Below are 18,435 nucleotides of genomic sequence, written 5' to 3' on the forward strand. Positions count from 1 at the left end.
ATAATATTTTCTTTCTTTGGGGTTCAGTTGCCCCAGACTCATATTTTCCTCCTAAATTTCCATTTATGTCCTCAGTTTTTATTTTGGAGTTTCACTTGTGTTTATCTCTTCTAAACCCGCTTCTCTTCTCTCTGTAGATATTCTTTAGGGGCCATTTTATCTGTTCCTATGCCTTTAACTTCCTTTACACTATTGATTTTTTAGTTTGTATCTCTTGACCATATCTCTTGAGCTTTAGATCTATATATCCAATTATTAGCTATACTTCTGTGTGTTTTGATCCTAACTTCAGTCTAATTCAGCCTAATTTAACTTCTTAACCCCTTAATCTTTGCTTTTTCTAGGTTTCCTGTTTTAGTTTATTAAGCTAAAAATTGGCCGTCAATGCCAATTCCTCCTTCTTCCTTACCCCCATTACATTTAAGTCTCATATACAAACGGTTTGGTCCAGTCCTTATTATCGTTTTTCACTTGTTTGGAGTACTGTAACAGCCTCTTGGCTTCCTGATATTTTCTCCACTCTATCTAGAGAGTATGCTTTCTAAAGAACGGTCAGTTCACTTCCTTGTCTCATATTTGTGGTTAGATGGGGATGATGGTATATCTCTCACCCTCACGCTGACTGTGTTTTCTTCCTAAATGCATTAGTAGAAAGTGATCCTTTAATCTGGCAGAATTGATTATCTTTTCTGGCTTTCTGTGCTGTGAAATTTAATTTTTTTCTTTTTCTATGACTCCAGATCAGAAGGTTGCGTGTGCAAGAGTATTTCAAAGTGGATATTGGGAAATGAAGCAGACTTAATTAAATTTCTACAGTCATAATTGGAAGTTCCATCCTCATATAAGTTGAGGACTTCCTGTATTTCAGTTCAGCTCAGTCATGTCCAAGTCTTCGATCACATGAACCGTAGCATGCCAGGCCTCCCTGTCCACCACCAACTCCCGGAGTTCACCCAAACCCATGTTCATTGAGTCGGTGATGCCATCCAACCATCTCATCCTCTGTCGTCCCCTTCTCCTCCTGCCTTCAATCTTTCCCAGCATCAGGGTCTTTTCCAGTGAGTCAGCTCTTCGCATCAGGTGGCCAAAGTATTGGAGTTTCAGCTTCAACATCAGTCCTTCCAGTGAACACCCAGGACTGATCTCCTTTAGGATGGACTGGTTGGCAGTGATTTTGGAGCCCCCTGAAATAAAGTCTGTCACTGTTTCCACTGTATTTCTTTAATACACTGTTTCCTGTATTTATCTAGTGACATACAGACAAGACAAAGGCCTACAAATTGTACAGCAAGTACTATAGTCAGATCTCATCTCTGCAGGGTGATATAACTTTAGCTTTTGTTGATCTATCTCCTCCCCCCTTTTATTTTTTATTAAATAATAGCTAAATTGAGATATAAAACTGACCTATTTAGAGTTACCATTTAGTAGTTTTTAGTATATTCACAGAGAGGTGCAGCCATCACTACATGAATTTTGGAACATTTTCATTACCCCCAAAAGACAATCTGTACCATTAGCCATCAGGTTCTTAACATATCTGCCCATCCCACCCTCCTGGTAGCACTAGTCAGTAAGTAATCTGCTTTTATCTCTATAGATTTGTCTGTTCTGGACATGTACTATCAGTGAAGTGAAGTCACTCAGTCATGTCCAACTCTTGGACCCCATGGACCCTCTTGGACCCTCCTCTGTCCATGGGATTTTCCAGGCAAGATTACTGGAGTGGGTTGCCATTTCCTTTTCCAGGGGATCTTCCCAACCCAGGGATTAAACCTGCTAAATGAATCTATCACAGCTACTTTTAATAAACTGGGGCATGTCCAAACAGCATTTTAGACTTCTGGAGGCTTAGAATATTCTTGCTTATGATATGTACTATTCAGGGAGATTGTCTGTTAGCTTAATCACATTTACCCTTCTAGTTCACAGCTTCCACTATTTTGCTTCTTATTGAGGTGAAGACTGTTTAGATTATTTAAAGTCAACTAGCAGGTGGATTGGAGAAGGCAGTGGCACCCCACTCCAGTACTCTTGCCTGGAAAATCCCACGGACGGAGGAGCCTGGTGGGCTACAGTCCATGGGGTCGCTAAGAGTCGGACACGACTGAGTGACTTCACTTTCACTTTCATGCATTGGAGAAGGAAATGGCAAGCCACTCCAGTGTTCTTGCCTTGAGAATCCCAGGGATGGGGGAGCCTGGTGGGCTGCCATCTATGGGGTTGCATAGAGTCGGACACGACTGAAGTGACTTAGCAGCAGCAGCTGGATGGTACTCTCACTTGGGAACATCATAAGACCCAACTGAAGTTTTGTTATACTAAATGTGAAAGTTCTTTTCTCATCCCTGCTTTAAATATTTAAATATTAGTGTTTGTGAGGTTAGAGTCTTTGGAAAAGAGAGTTGCTTTAATTAAATTTCCTAGTTTTAAATATGGAAAAGTGCTGACTTGATCTGACTCATGCTGTATAAAATCTCTCTCTCTACCTGATTAGCAAGACCCTTGGGTATATACACTTTTAGAAACAAAGTTTAGGAATTTTATCTTATTTTTTAATCCCTGAAATAACATTCTCTTTTATAAAAAGTTTTTCTAGGTCTATTGTGGAGTGCTTTGGATTTTCAAATATTTGTACTAAGCTAATTAGGGGATTAATTGTATTGCAACATGAAGTTTAATAGGCTAAACTTTCTGTGGTATTGCCTTTCCAAAGATGATAGAGCATACCAAGTATTTTATAAAAATCCAAGAAAATAATTTTCTGCACGAGCTTTTAACTGATATAAACCATTATGCAAATTTAAACATTATGGGTAATTTAAAATTTTGCTTAACTTCATTAGTTATTGTCTAAATTTAGATTATCATGACTTTGTCATGTTTTGGAATGCTACTGTTTTCTAGATTTTTAAAAATTAGAATAAATGTCATATTTTTAGACTAAACTTCAGTGGCTCTGTGAGGAGCTGAAGGAGAGAGAAAATAGAGAGAAAAGTCTACGGCACCAGCTGATGTTGTGCAGACAGCAACTCAAGAATATGACTGAGAACAAGGAAGCTGAGCTTCAGTGTCTCTTTGAACAGATAGAAAGACAGGAGCAACTTCTGGAAGAAATACACCGAGAGAAGAGAGGTATGTTAATTGCTCTTTCTCTTTTATTTTTCTTTGTTTATGTTCATGAAATCTTAGGGTTGGGAGAAAAATATTCTGTTTCTCTTGCCTTCAGTTTGAACTACAAAATCTCCAAATTCTTCTCCTTTTCTCGTCTCTTGTCTCCTTATCTTCATTTTTGGGTCTGAAAGAGAGAACTGTTTCTCCTTGAGAATTTCTCCTTTAGCTCCTGTATCCCTGCTGCATACATTTCTGTCTTTTGGCCATTTGCAAATGCTAATTAGGTAAGTCATGTTTATTCTTCCCTAGTAAGATGCTAAAATTTATATTTTACTTCACTAAAATACCCATTCACTCAATTAATATTTACTTTGTATCTATTTTCCCAAATTATTGAAGTTGTCAAATTTATTGACTTAAAGTTTTTTGTAATAGCCCCTTTTTAATTCTTTTAGTTTCTGTAAGATCTATGCTGATGTCTCTTATTATATTCCTGGTATTGTTAATTTGTTTCTGTTCTTTTGTTTGTATAAGTCTTGCTGGGGGTTTTATTAATTTTGTTACTATTTTCAAAGAAACAGCCTTTGATTTTTAATTTTTTCTATTATTTGTCTTTTTAGTGTTTTATTGATCTATATTGCCATTTTTATTTCCTTTCTTTTACTTCTTTTGTACATCATTTGTTTTTCTCCTGGATTCATAAGTTGGAAACTTTATTTTAATCTTTATGTTTCTCAATGTAGTCATTTAAAATTGTAAATTTCCATCTTAGTAATACTTGAAGTGCATTTCACAAATTCTGATGTATTGTCCTTTTATTATTACTTAGTTTCATTTAGAAGATATTTCCCTTGTGATTTCTTCTCTGACATGTGGAATTTTTTTTTTAAAGAAGTTTACTACTTAGTTTCCAATTATGTAGAATTTTATAGATATTATCAGTTTCTAAACTTGGTACCCTTGCAGTTGTAAAACATACTCCATGATTTCAATTCTTTTCTGAGACTTGTTTTATTGCCCGAAATGTGGTCTCTGTTAGTAAATTTTCCATGTGCACTTGAAAATAAGTTATGTTCTGCATTTATTGTGAAATGTTCTATGAAAGTCACTTATGCTAAATTGTTTCACATTGTTCTGCATTTCTGGTGGTTTCTATATCCCTACTGATATTGATTATTTCTATCAATAACTGATAGAGGATTTTTTTCTATCAATAACTGATAGAGATATCCAGCTATTTTGAGTGTGTGAATTTTTTTTTCCTCCAAATGTTTCGAAACTCTGTTGTTAGATCCCATTTTGATATTGATTGTGGAAATGCATCTAATTAGGAGCCTATTTTAACAGTCTCAATAAAAGCAAAAGAGGGACTGACAGAGGACATTAGTAGTGGCAACAAATGTAAGATGCTGTTGAGGAATTAGTGCAAGATTGAACAATGTAGGTGAATGAGAGAAGAGTCACAGGATACTCAAGGTCTTAGTGCTTTTGCCGTTGGGAGAAATAGAATGTTGGGAAAGAGGGGCTGATTTGTTGGGAGACCAAAAAGGATCATGTTTTGTCTATTCTTTAAAAATTATAAAAAGTAAAAGTCTCAGGAATACCCAAACTTTTGTGATAGAGGGATGATATGGTAATTTTTTGACTTGCGGGTATAAGATGTATGAGTGCTCTCTGTGATCCAGAAATAATGAGGACGTAATATGGATAATAGACCCGTTCAACTTCAGCTTCTTCAGCGTTACTGGAGAAGCTGAAGTTGAATGGTTCTATGAAGACCTACAAGACCTTTTAGAACTAACACCCAAAAAAGATGTTGTTTTCATTATAGGGGACTGGAATGCAAAAGTAGGAAGTCAAGAAACACCTGGAGTAACAGGCAAATTTGGCCTTGGAATACGGAATGAAGCAGGGCAAAGACTAATAGAGTTTTGCCAAGAAAAGGCACTGGTCATAACAAACACCTCTTCCAACAACACAAGAGAAGACTCTATACATGGACATCACCAGATGTCCAGACTCTATACATGGACAACACCGAAATCAGACTGATTATATTCTTTGCAGCCAAAGATGGAGAAGCTCTGTACAGTCAGCAAAAACAAGACCAGGAGCTGACTGTGGCTCAGACTGTGAACTCCTTTTTGCCAAATTCAGACTTAAATTGAAGAAAGTAGGGAAAACCACTAGACCATTCAGGTATGACTTAAATCAAATCCCTTACGATTATACAGTGGAAGTGAGAAATAGATTTAAGGGCCTAGATCTGATAGATAGAGTGCCTGATAAACTATGGAATGAGGTTTGTGACTTTGTACAGGAGACAGGGATCAAAACCATTCCCATAGAAAAGAAATGCAAAAAAGCAAAATGGCTGTCTGGGGAGGCCTTACAAATAGCTGTGAAAAGAAGAGAAGCGAAAAGCAAAGGAGAAAAGGAAAGATAAAAACATCTGAATTCAGAGTTCCAAAGAATAGCAAGAAGAGTAAGAAAGACTTCTTCGGTGATCAATGCAAAGAAATAGAGGAAAACAACAGAATGAGAAAGACTGGGATCTCTTCAAGAAAATCAGAGATACCAAAGGAACATTTCATGCTAAGATGAGCTCGATAAAGGACAGAAATGGTATGGACCTAACAAAAGCAGAAAATATTAAGAAGAGATGGCAAGAATACACAGAAGAACTGTACAAAAAAGATCTTCACAACCCAGATAATCACGATGGTGTGATCACTGACCTAGAGCCAGACATCCTGGAATGTAAAGTCAAGTGGGCCTTAGAAAGCATCACTACGAACAAAGCTAGTGGGGGTGATGGAATTCCAATTGAGCTATTTCAAATCCTGAAAGATGATGCTGTGAAAGTGCTGCATTTAATATGCCAGCAAATTTGGAAAACTCAGCAGTGGCCACAGGACTGGAAGAGGTCAGTTTTCATTCCAATCCCAAAGAAAGGCAATGCCAAAGAGTGCTCAAACTACCGTACAATTGCACTCATCTCACATGCTAGTAAAGTAATGCTCAAAATTCTCCAAGCCAGGCTTCAGCAATATGTGAACCGTGAACTTCCTGATGTTCAAGCTGGTTTTAGAAAAGGCAGAGGAACCAGAGATCAAATTGCCAACATCCACTGGATCATGAAAAAAGCAAGAGAGTTCCAAAAAAACATCTATTTCTGCTTGACTGACTATGCCAAAGCCTTTGACTGTGTGGATCACAATAAACTGTGGAAAATTCTGAAAGAGATGGGAATACCAGATCACCTGATCTGCCTCTTGAGAAATTTGTATGCAGGTCAGGAAGCAACAGTTAGAACTGGACATGGAACAACAGGCTGGTTCCAAACAGGAAAAGGAGTTCGTCAAGGCTGTATGTTGTCACCCTGTTTATTTAACTTATATGCAGCGTACATCATGAGAAACGCTGGACTGGAAGAAACACAAGCTGGAATCAAGATTGCTGGGAGAAATATCAATAACCTCAGATATGCAGATGACACTACCCTTACGGCAGAAAGTGAAGAGGAACTAAAAAGCCTCTTGATGAAAGTGAAAGTGGAGAGTAAAAAGTTGGCTTAAAGCTCAACATTCAGAAAACTAAGATCATGGCATCTGGTCCCACCACTTCATGGGAAATAGATGGGGAAAGAGTAGAAACAGTGTCAGCCTTTATTTTTCTGGGCTCCAAAATCACTACGGATGGTGACTGCAGCCATGAAATTAAAAGACGCTTGCTCCTTAGAAGGAAATTTATGAGCCACATAGATAGCATATTCAAAAGCAGAGACATTACTTTGCAAACAAAGGTTCGTCTAGTCAAGGCTATGGTTTTTCCTGTGGTCATGTATGGATGTGAGAGTTGGACTGTGAAGAAGCCTGAGCGCCGAAGAATTGATGCTTTTGAACTGTGGTGTTGGAGAAGACTCTTGAGAGTCCCTTGGACTGCAAGGAGATCCAACCAGTCCATTCTGAAGGAGATCAGCCCTGGATTTCTTTGGAAGGAATGATACTAAAGCTGAAACTCCAGTCCTTTGGCCACCTCATGCGAAGAGTTGACTCATTGGAAAAGACTCTGATGCTGGGAGGGATTGGGGGCAGGAGGAGAAGGGGACGACAGAGGATGAGATGGCTGGATGGCATCACTGACTCGATGGACGTGAGTCTGAGTGAACTCCTGGAGTTGGTGATAGACAGGGAGGCTTGGCGTGCTGCAATTCATGGGGTCGCAAAGAGTCGGACATGACTGAGTGACTGATCTGATCTGATCTGAATATGGATAATGAAGAACAAGCCAAGCCTGTTATAGTTGCATACGTACACATGTATTATTAGGAAGATAAGAGTTTTCTTCTGTTTTCTGGGCTATTTTAGGGCTGTAGGTTGGAGCTAGGGTGTTCCAAAAGGAGATGAAATCTACTGAGAAGTTATTGTCATGGACCTCTTAGAAGTTTAGTAGTTGTTGACTTAGAAATTCTTCATTGTTATGAATGGCAACAAAGAAAAGGGTAGAGAGATATAAACTGCAGCAGAGAAGATTTAGCTATGATATTTTAACTTGTGTAAGTAGTTATTTTTAGTAATTTCTTAATAAACCAACCACTGCCTACCTTCTTAATATTCTGATAGCTCACTGCTCCTGTGTGTGGCAGTTTTCCTAGGTAAGAATACATGCTTTGAAACTATGAAGTCTACTAAAAGCTAAAATTTTTGTACATGTTAGAGGCATTTCTTTTGTCAGAGACCCTTAGAAGGAGGGATATCTATATGGTATGATTTAGCTCCATTCTTGCTTATGAAATGCTGATTAGTATGAACAAATATAGCAGATAACTTTATTAAAACATTTTTTTCTTAAACTGAAATTGTAAACTCTTAATTAAACAAAGAACCCATCTTTGCTTTCCAGGCACTTTATGATTGTGACTGACTATTTAGTGTACATCATTTTTCTTTCTGAAGTAATTAAAAATTCACATGGCCTCTTAAATTCCTTTCCCTTAAAGATGAAATTTTGTCTTCTTACCCAGTTTCTCTTTTGGGTAGGTCACGTGCTTATTGGGCTTTGTTGGAGTCACTGGGATCTTCATCCATTCCCTCCACTCTGACAGATGCAGTGCCTAGAAAGGCGACATTCTTGGTAGCCTGCACTGTGAATCCAGGCTCTCAGATCTGTCCTTTCCTGTCGTATATCATGTACTGTAATACATGTAATGATGAAATAAAGCATTATGAACAGCCTCTTTACAAGGGAGTTACCTTTTCTGAATAAAGGGAAAGGTACTAATGGAATGTGGAAGAAGGGAAATAGTCCTTCAGCTACTTCAGAAGGTATATTTTTGCAGCAGAGGACTGTCGCTCAGGTTGTTTGTTTGATTATTTCTTGTGAGCACCTGTTTGTTGGAATAGCAATGAAGTGGGCTGGCAAGTGGGCAGTGGGAAAGGTTGCATCATTGCCGTACCTTTGTTTTTTTCCCTTAGTTCAGCTGTTTTAAGTCTTATGTTAGCATAGACTGTGGCTGTGGCCAGCATTCAGAGGACTGTCTTGGGACAGAAACATCTTGTTTCTTGCCTCAGTGAGTTTGGGGATGACACACAATTGAGAAATGTGTTTAGTTGAGTGTATCCACTGGATGGAGTTTCTATGAAGGTAGTGATTTCGTTATTTTGTTCAACACTATGTACCCCAGTGCCTGAGAAGAACTTGGCACATAATAGATACGTCAAATGTTTGCTGAATGAGTGAATGGATGAAAGAACATTAAAGGGGCACAGTTGATAAGGGAGCCATAACATCTGTGTTCAGTGAAAGAAAAAAACACAATGTACATTCCAAAATGAATTCTGCAAAACCAAATTGCAAATCAGCAAATATTTGGCAGACATTAAGTAATTTAATTAGAGTGGTTTGCATTTTTGTTATGGCACTTTGGGATTAAGTAACAGTATTTGCCTTTCCTAATATTTCAGTTATGTATTCCATTTTACAGCAGAAGTATTTAAGCCATTTATATTTTTATTCATTTTGTGATCATATTTTCTAGGAGATTCCTGATTCATTTAAAGCATGCTGTAATGTTATTAGTAGTCATTCTTGTCTCCTTTTGTACTATAACGTGGGGTAGCTCTCTGGTATTGCACGTGAAAAGAAATTTTAATACCTGAGTATCAAAAAGAAAATAAACAATATAAAACATGTTGTTTATATCTAAAGTAGTTTCAGTCCTTAACAGTAGAATGAATATAACTTTTAGAGTATAATTTCTATTTGCTACTGATCATAGAGAAGCTTAAGCGTGATTATAAATGTTGAGTAGAAGGATCCAGGAATGGGAGATGCTGAATAGGTGAAAGAAAGGTTAATTGGTATAGCAGGAACCCAGAAGATGTGAGAGTGAGTGGGGTCAAAGGTAAAGGTAGAGAAATGAATCTTAGAAAGGACAAGGAGAAAACATAGACATTTCTTCTTCCATTACCGTTTTAGTACTTTGAATACATTGCTGTTTTGGGTAGTTTAATTTATCACAGTAAGTTTTGTAATGGTTTCCTTATTTTGACTGTTAGCTCCTCAACATTTGTGACTGGATATAATTAATCTTTGCCTTGTATATATTCAATGCCTGTTTGGAGAAGAGGATGCAAGGAATGAGCCAAAGCTACTGGATTTGCCGTGTTAGACTTTGGAAGACCTGTTTTAGTAGAAGCCTTAGGAATTTAAAGCCAAAACATTTCTCATAGTTTTTTTGTTTGCTTGCTTGTTTTGTAAAATATCCAAAGGATGATAACACTTGTCATTCAAGGAATAGAGTCAGCTTAGTGATGAAACTGGTACACTGTATATTCCTATATATGGCTCTGAGGATGAGTATTTTTACTATATGATAGAGATATGATTTAGTATTTTTCAGTTTTATAAAACTTTTATTCTATTCAAGGCACGTCCACAGGTTCTCATCTACGTGATTCGCTTCCACCAGTAGTGATCTCAGTTTTTTAAGGATTTTCCTTTGATTTCCCAGTGTTCTGAATAACTCCTTTTAACTATTTTCTCTGTTTTCCCTTGTCCTTTTTCTGAATTTTTGTACCATTTCTGTGTTGATGGCAGAATAAAGAACAATTTCTTAGAATTCATTTTTGGGACAAATACAAGGGCGGGACCTGTGAACCGAAAGCATCTTTCCTGGAGTGAAAATGAAGAGTACTTTCGCTCCAGTACTCTTTCCTAGTATAGGGAAACATGGGGTTGTATCATTTATGCTGTGTGTGTGCATTATGTATTTATTGGTTAAGTTTTTCTCCTACTTGTGATTCATAGTTTATTTCCCACATTGTTTCAAGCGATTTTTTTTTATTTGTCTCATTGAAAGAATATTTGGCAGTCATGCAACTTATACAAATGTTAGTCATTATCTAGTCTAAGAGCTAGGAAAACCAACTTTTTTCTATTGCATGTCGGAGTATAATTAAGCATTCTAAATTAAGAGATAATCTCTAAGTGTAATGTAATTTATTTGGATTCTGGTTAATTAAAAAGAATCTATTTAGCACTTTATTTTACATTTCACCAGTTTGTTTAGAAGTTCAATGATCTTGATCATTATAGATAATGAAAGAATTTTAATTGATTGAGGAAATTATTTAAACTTACTAAACTATTATTTTGTTTAATGTGAAGTCATATCTTCCCTCATGTATTTTCAGATTTTCTTCATAATTATTTTCAAAAACCAATTGAGAAACAGTGGGTTTTAAAAAAGTTATATCCACTACTTGAGTAAAATCAGAAGTTTGTTTTAATCTTAGTCCTTGTTTTTGCTTATATATGTTTCATTATAATAATTTTATTTCTCATGTGTTTAGTGTTATTTAAAACCCAGCCAGGCCAACAGGTCAACTGGGATTGAAATTAAACTTCATTGATTAAATGTGCCTAATACCAGAATTGAATAAATTAATGATATGCAGATCTAAACAGGTATCAACTTTGATTGACTCTGTAACAACATTCATATTGTTACTGAGTAAATTTACAATAGAAAGTTATGGCTAATTATTCTTTAATTATCTCCAACCCACCTGCCTATCTGTGTAATGGGCCTATTCTTGTACTTCTTCTATTGGCTAATTAATTTGGAAAACAAACATTTTCAATGCTTTCAGTTACATAGTTAGCAACAGTGAAGCATTGAATGTAGAATTCAGATATTTAAAGTTACATTTTTCCTCTCCTAAATTATTGGATGTATTTTTATATTCTGGAATGTATTCTAGAAAATCCATAAATTTTAAGTATACTCTACAAATGAATTTTAGATTTTCTTTTTTGATCTTTTCATAGATTGTCTGTATTATTTTCTACTGTTTCATAGGACAGCAAAGCTGGTCTGCTTGCATTTGAATTATAGTCATATTCAGGGAAGAAATTAAGCTAAAGTTGCATTTAAAACCCATTCTCAGACTTACAACTCAAAAGGAAGATTGCTTTCTCCTATTCCTTGTCCCCTGCAACTGGTGACTTTACAAAGTTTTCCTTGGTGATTTCTCACGTATCTGCTGCTCCTTCTACATTTATACTCTGCTGTCTTATTTAGCTCTTTAGAAGCTTTGTATTTGCAAGATCTTCTTAACCTCTGGTTGCTGCCTTCTACTTGACTGCTCTTCACCTCTGAGCCTCCCAGAGTCCCCCAAATGGATGACTTTCCCAAGCAGTCACACTCCCGTGGGTGTGTTCATTCCTTGGGTCCCAGCTGTCTTCCATCCATTTCTCTGCTATCTAATAAAGCTTTTGATAAAGGTGACATCTTTTAGGAATAACCTTGAATATGCTTAGTTTACTACAAAAGAGGAAATCATTTTCAAAGTATGATTTTGTATTTTTTATCCCATACTGTTCTCCATAGTGGCTGTAGCAATTTGCATTCCCACCAACAGTGCGAGAGGGTTCCCTTTTCTCCACAGCCTCTCCAGCCAGCATTTATTATTTGTAGATTTTTTTGATGATGGCCATTCTGACTGGTGTGAGATGATACTTCATTGTAGTTTTGATTTTTGTTGTTTAGTTACTCAGTCAGTCGTGTCTGACTCTTTACGACACCATGGTCTATAACCCACCAGGCTCCTCTGTCCAGGGAATTTTCCAGGCAAGATTTTACTGGAGTGGGTTGCCATTTCCTATCCAGCGGATTTTCCCAACCCAGGGATCAAACACGGGTCTCCAAATCTGGTGCACTACAGGTGGATTCTTTACCACTGAGCAACTGGAGAAGCTCATAAAACCCAGTATTTACTTACAAAAGTTAGTTGCATTCATACTGTAAAAATTCAGATTTTATAAACTTGATGGAAAATGTTACTATTTATGTCTTACTTGAGAAAAACAGATCAAACGAAAAAGAGCTCATTTTCATAATACCCCTTCCATAACAAATTATCACACACATTTGTACATAAAGGTGTACTATCTTAGAATGTTTTTATGGGTAAACTAAAATCTGATTTGACAAATCATATGATGGCCATTCTGATCGGTGTGAGGTGATAGCTCACTGAAGTTGTGACTTGTGTTTCTATAATAATAAGTGATGAGCATTTTTTCATATGTTTATTAGCCATCTGAATGTCTTCTTTGGAGAAAAGTCTATTTTGGTCTTCTACCCATTAAAAAAAATTTATTTATTTTTAATTGAAGGATAATTACTTTACAATATTGTGTTGGCTTCTGAGATACATCAACATGAGTCAGCCATAGGTATACATATGTCCTCTCCCTCCTGAACTCCCCTCCCACCCCTCCCACCCCTCTAGGTTGTTGCAGAGCCCCAGTGTGAGTTCCCTGAGTCATACAGCAAATCCCATTGGTTGTCTATTTTACATATGGCAGTGTATACGTTTCCGTGTTACTCTCTCCATTTGTCCCACACTCTCCTTCCTCCCCGCTGCGTGTCCATTATTCTGTTCTCTATTTTTGTGACTCCATTGCTGCCCTGCAAGTAGGTTAACTAGTACCGTCTTCCTAGATTCTATATATATGCATTAATATACAATACTTGTTTTTCTCTTTCCTACTTACTTCACTCTGTACAATAGGCTCTAGGTTCATCCACCTCATTAGAACTAACTCAAATGCATTCCATTTTTTGGCTGAGTAATATTCTATTGTGTGTATGTACCACTGTTTCTTTATCCATTCACCTGTTGATGGACATCTAGGTTGCTTCCTTGCCCTAGCTATTGTACATAGCCTGCAGTGAACACTGGGTACATGTGTCTTTTTCACATTTGTTTTCCTCAGGGTATATGCCTAGTAGTAGGATTGCTGGGTCATGGGTACTCTTATTGCTAGTTTATCAAGGAATCTCCATACTGTGTTCCATAGTGGCTGTATCAATTTTCATTCCCACCAACAGTGCAAGAGGGTTCCCTTTTTTCCAGAGCCTCTCCAGCATTTGTTATTAGTAGATTTTTGAATGATGCCCATTCTGACAGGTGTGAGGTGATATCTCATTGTAGTTTTGATTTGCGTTTCTCTAATAATGAGTGACTCTCAAAAAATAATAATGGTTGGATGGCATCACTGATGTAATGGACATGAACTTGGGCAAACTCCAGGAGATGGTGAGGGACAGGGAAGCCTGAAGTGCTGAAGTCCATAGGGTCTTGAAGAGTTGGACACAACTTGTCGACTGAACAACAACAACAACAAGTGATGTTGAGCATCTTTTCATGTGTTTATTAGCCATCTGTATGTGTTCTTTGAAGAAATGTCTGTCTAGGTCTTTTGCCCACATTTTTATTTTGTTATTTGTTTTTATGGTACTGAGTTGTATGAGCTGCTTGTATATTTTGGAAATTAATCCTTTGTCAACTGTTTCATTTGCTATTATTTTCTCCCATTCTGGGGGGTTGTCTTTTCCCTTTGCTTATAGTTTCCTTTGTTATGCAAAAGCTTTTAAGTTTAATTAAGCCTCACTTGCTTATTTTGTTTTTATTTCCATTACTCTGGGAGATGGGCCATAGAAGGTCTTGCTGTGATTTATGTCATAGAGTGTTCTGCTTATGTTTTCCTCTAAGAGTTTTATAGTTCCTGGTCCTACATTTAGGTCTTTAATCTATTTTGAGTTTATCTTTGTGTATGTTGTTAGGAAGTGTTCTAATTTCATTCTTTTACACCTAACTGTCCAGTTCTCTCAGTACCACACATTGAAGAGAATATCTTTTCCCCATTGTATATTCTTTTTTTCAAAGATAAGGTGCTTATATACACCCACAGGTGCATGGGTTTGTCTCTGGGCTTACTATCTTGTTCCATTGCTCTGTGTTTCTGTTTTTGTGCCAGTACCACACTGTCTTGATGACCGTAGCTTTGTAGTATAGTCTGAAGCCAGGAAGGTTGATTCCTCCATCTCTGTTCTTCTTTCTCAAGATTGCTTTGCCTACTTGGAATTTTTTGTGTTTTCATATATATTGTGAAATTTTTTATTTTAGTTCTGTGAAAAATGGCATTGCTAATTTGGTAGGAATTATATTGAATCTGTAGATTGCTTTGGATAGTATAGTCATCTTCCACAATATTCTTCCAATCCATTAACATGGACTAACTTGCCATTTGTTTATGTCATCTTTGATTTCTTTTCATCAATGTCCTACAGTTTTCTGTATATAGCTCTTTTGTCTCATTAGGTAGGTTTATTCTTAACTACTTTATTCTTTTTGTTGCAATGGTAAATGAGATTGATTCCTTGATTTCTATTTCTGATTTTTTTTGTTGCTAGTGTATGGAGATGCAGGGACTTTCTGTGTATGGATTTTGTATCCTGCAACTTAACTGAATTCCCTTGTTTGTTGTTGTTCAGTTGCTCGGTTGTGTCCAACTCTTTGTGACCCCATGGATTGCAGAATGCCAGGCTTACCTGTCCTTCACAAACTTCTGGATCTTGCTCAAACTCATGTCCATTGAGTTGCTGATGCCATCCAATCATCTCGTCCTCTGTCATCCCCTTCTCCTCCTGTCTTAAATCTTTTCCAGCATCAGGGTCTTTTCCAATGAGTTGGCTCTTCACATCAGGTGGCCAGAGTATTGGAGCTTCAGCTTCAGCATCAGTCCTTCCAGTGAATATTCAGGATTGATTTCCTTGTGAAAAGGAGCATTGCCTTCTATAAGAGACTGAGCCAGACCTGCCTTTGAGTGTTTGAGTGTCTCCTGTGGAGGCACGGGTCAGCAGTACCCTGCCGCAGGGACAGGACTCTGGCTGCAACAGACCTGGGAGGCGTGGTATGTGGCATACATCCTCTTGGGGGAGGTCGCCATTAGCCCCACTGTAGAGCTAATATGCAGACTTCCCACAAACTATATCAGATAACTATACCAAAGAAATGCTCACACTATTGCAAAAGTTCTGGGGCCCACAGCAGATTTCCCAACCTGGGGATCCAGCAAAGGAACTGAGAATCCTCAGGGAAGTTGACTTTGGAGGACAGTGGTATTTGATTACAGAACTTCCACAGGATTGGGAAAACAGACTCTTGGAGGGCACAAACAAAACCTTGTGCACACCAGGACCCAGGAGAAAGGAGCAGTGACCCCACAAGAGACTGAGCCAGACTTGCCTGTGAGTGTCCAGGAGTCTCTGATAGAGGTGAGGGTCAACAGTCAGCGGCACCAAATATAACAGTCCTGGGAGCTGTGGGGTGCTAGCATAAGTCCTTTTGAAGGAGATGCCATTACCGCCATTACCCTGCCATAGTTTGGCCTGAGGAAGGTACCACAGCCCCACCCAGAAGCATAAAATTGGATTAAAGATTTGCTCAGCATGGTCCCGCACACCAGTTTGGTGCAGGTCAGTCCCTCAGTGGTGTCTGACTCTTTGTGACCCCATGGACTGCAGCATACCTGGCCTCTCTGTCCATCACCAACTCCTGGAGCTTGTTCAAACTCATGTCCATTGTGTGGGTGATGCCATCCAACCATCTCATCCTCTGTCATCCCCTTCTCCTCCCACCTTCAGTCTTTCCCAGCATCAGGGTCTTTTCAGCTGAGTCAGTTCTTCGCATCAGGTGGCCAAAGTATTGGAGTTTCAGGTTCAACATCAGTCCTTCCAATGAATATTCAGGACTGATGTCCTGTAGGATGGACTGGTTGGATCTCCTTGCAGTCCAAGGGACTCTCAAGAGTCTCTTCCAACACCCCAGTTCAAACGCATCAGTTCTTCGGTGCTCAGCTTTCTTTATAGTCCACTGTCACACCCATTCATGACCACTGGAAGATCCATGCATGACCACTGGAAAAACCATAGCTTTGACTAGAAGGACCTTTGTTGGCAACATAATGTCTTTGCTTTTTAATATGCTGTCTAGGTTGGTTATAACTTTTCTTCCGAAGAGCAAGTGTCTTTTAGTTTCATGGATGCAGTCACCATCTTCAGTGATTTTTGAGCCCCCAAAATAAAGTCTGTCACTGTTTCCATTGTTTCCCCCATGTATTTGCCATGAAGTGATGGGACCAGATGCCATGATTAATTAATTAATTAATTTTTTTAATGTTGAGTTTTAAGCCAACTTTTTCACTCCTCTCTTACACTTTCATCAAGAGGTCCTTTAAATCTTCTTCACTTTCTGCCATAAGGGTGGTCATCTGCATATCTGAGGTTATTGACATTTCTCCTGGCAGTCTTGATTCCAGCTTCTGCTTCATCCAGTCCAGCATTTCTTAGGATGTATTCTGTATATACGTTAAATAAACAGGGTGACAGTATACAGCCTTGACATACTCTTTTTCCGATTTGGAACCAGTCTGTTGTTCCATGTTGAGTTCTAATTGTTGCTTCTTGACCTTCATACAGATTTCTCAGGAGGCAGGTCAGGTGGTCTGGTATGCCAGTCTCTTTAAGAATTTTCCACAGTTTGTTGTGATCCACACAGTCAAAGGCTTTGGCATAGTCAATAAAACAGAAGTAGGTGATTTTCTGGATTGCTCTTGATGATACAGTGGATGTTGACAAGTTGATCTCTGGTTCCTCTGTCTTTTCTAAACCCAGCTTGAACATCTGGAAGTTCCTGGTTCACGTACTGTTGAAGCCTGGATTGGAGAATTTTGAGCATTACTTTACTAGCGTGTGAGATGAGTGCAATTGTGTGGTAGTTTGAGCATTCTTTGGCATTGCCTTTCTTTGGGATTGGAATGAAAACTGACCTTTTCCAGTCCTGTGGCCACTGATGAGTTTTCCAAATTTGCTGGCATATTTCATAGCATCATCTTTAAGGATTTAAAATAGCTTAACTGGAATTCCATCACCTCCACTAGCTTTGTTTGTAGTGATGCTTCCTAAGGCCCACTTGATTTCTCATTCCAGGATGTCTGGCTTTAGGTGAGTGATCACACCATCATGATTATCTGGGTCGTGAAGATCTTTTTTGTATAGTTCTCTGTATTCTTGCCATCTCTTCTTAATATCTCTGCTTCTGTTAGGTCCATACCATTTTTGTCCTTGATCGAGCCCATCTTTGCATGAAATGTTCCCTTGGTATCTCTAATTTTCTTGAAGATATCTCTAGTCTAGTTTCCGCCCACCAGAGCAAGACCCAGTTTCCCCACAGCCAGTCCCTCCCATCAGGAAGCTTCCGGAAGCCTCTTCTCCTCATTCATCAGAGGGCAGACAGAATGAAAACCACAATCACAGAAAAGTAACCAAACTGATCACATGGATTACAGCCTTGTCTAACTCAGTGAAACTATGAGCCATGCCCTGTAGGGCCACCAAGACAGACGGGTCATGGTGGAGTGTTCTGTCAAAATGTGTTCCACTGGAGAAGGGAATGGCAACCATTTCAGCATTCTTGCCTTCCAAACCCCATGAAATTCACTGATTAGTTCTAGTTATTTTCTGGTAAGATCTTTAGAATTTTCTATGTGTAGTAGCTCTGAATATTCATTGGAGTGTGTAGAAGCTAAAGCTCCAGTACTTTGGCCACCTGATGCAAATAGCTGATTCTTTGAAAAAAATCCTTATGCTGAGAAAGACTGAGGGCAGGAGGAGAAGGAGTCCACAGAGGAAGATATGGTTGGATGGCATCACCGACTCAGTGGACATGAGTTTGGGCAAGTTCCTGGAGATAATGAAGGGCAGGGAGGCTTTGTACGCTGCAGTCCATGGGGTTGGAAACAGTCAGACACGACTTAGTGACTGAACAGCAACAACAGTGTAGTATTACTGACTAACACATAGTTTTACAATGATGAGAAATTTGATTCTCTTCAAACTTCCTAAGCTCACTGGGCTCAGGACAGGTGTATATCCGATTTATGAGTCACATTTCTTCCTTCTTTGCC

The 18,435-nt window shown here is 38.3% G+C and overlaps 1 protein-coding gene across 9 annotated transcripts in view; it reads left to right on the top strand.

Moving 5' to 3' along the window:
* The window catches only part of CEP128 (centrosomal protein 128), a 479,221-nt gene that overhangs the window by 211,329 nt on the left and 249,457 nt on the right, over positions 1 to 18,435 (top strand). For all 9 annotated transcript variants that reach the window (XM_070378430.1, XM_070378426.1, XM_070378432.1 and 6 more), the window contains one exon: positions 2,943 to 3,135. In XM_070378430.1, the coding sequence (XP_070234531.1) occupies positions 2,943 to 3,135 (193 nt within the window). The remainder of the gene's footprint in view (positions 1 to 2,942; positions 3,136 to 18,435) is intronic.

Source organism: Bos mutus, chromosome 10 (assembly GCF_027580195.1).
Source record: "Bos mutus isolate GX-2022 chromosome 10, NWIPB_WYAK_1.1, whole genome shotgun sequence".
NCBI classification, from domain to species: domain Eukaryota; kingdom Metazoa; phylum Chordata; class Mammalia; order Artiodactyla; family Bovidae; genus Bos; species Bos mutus.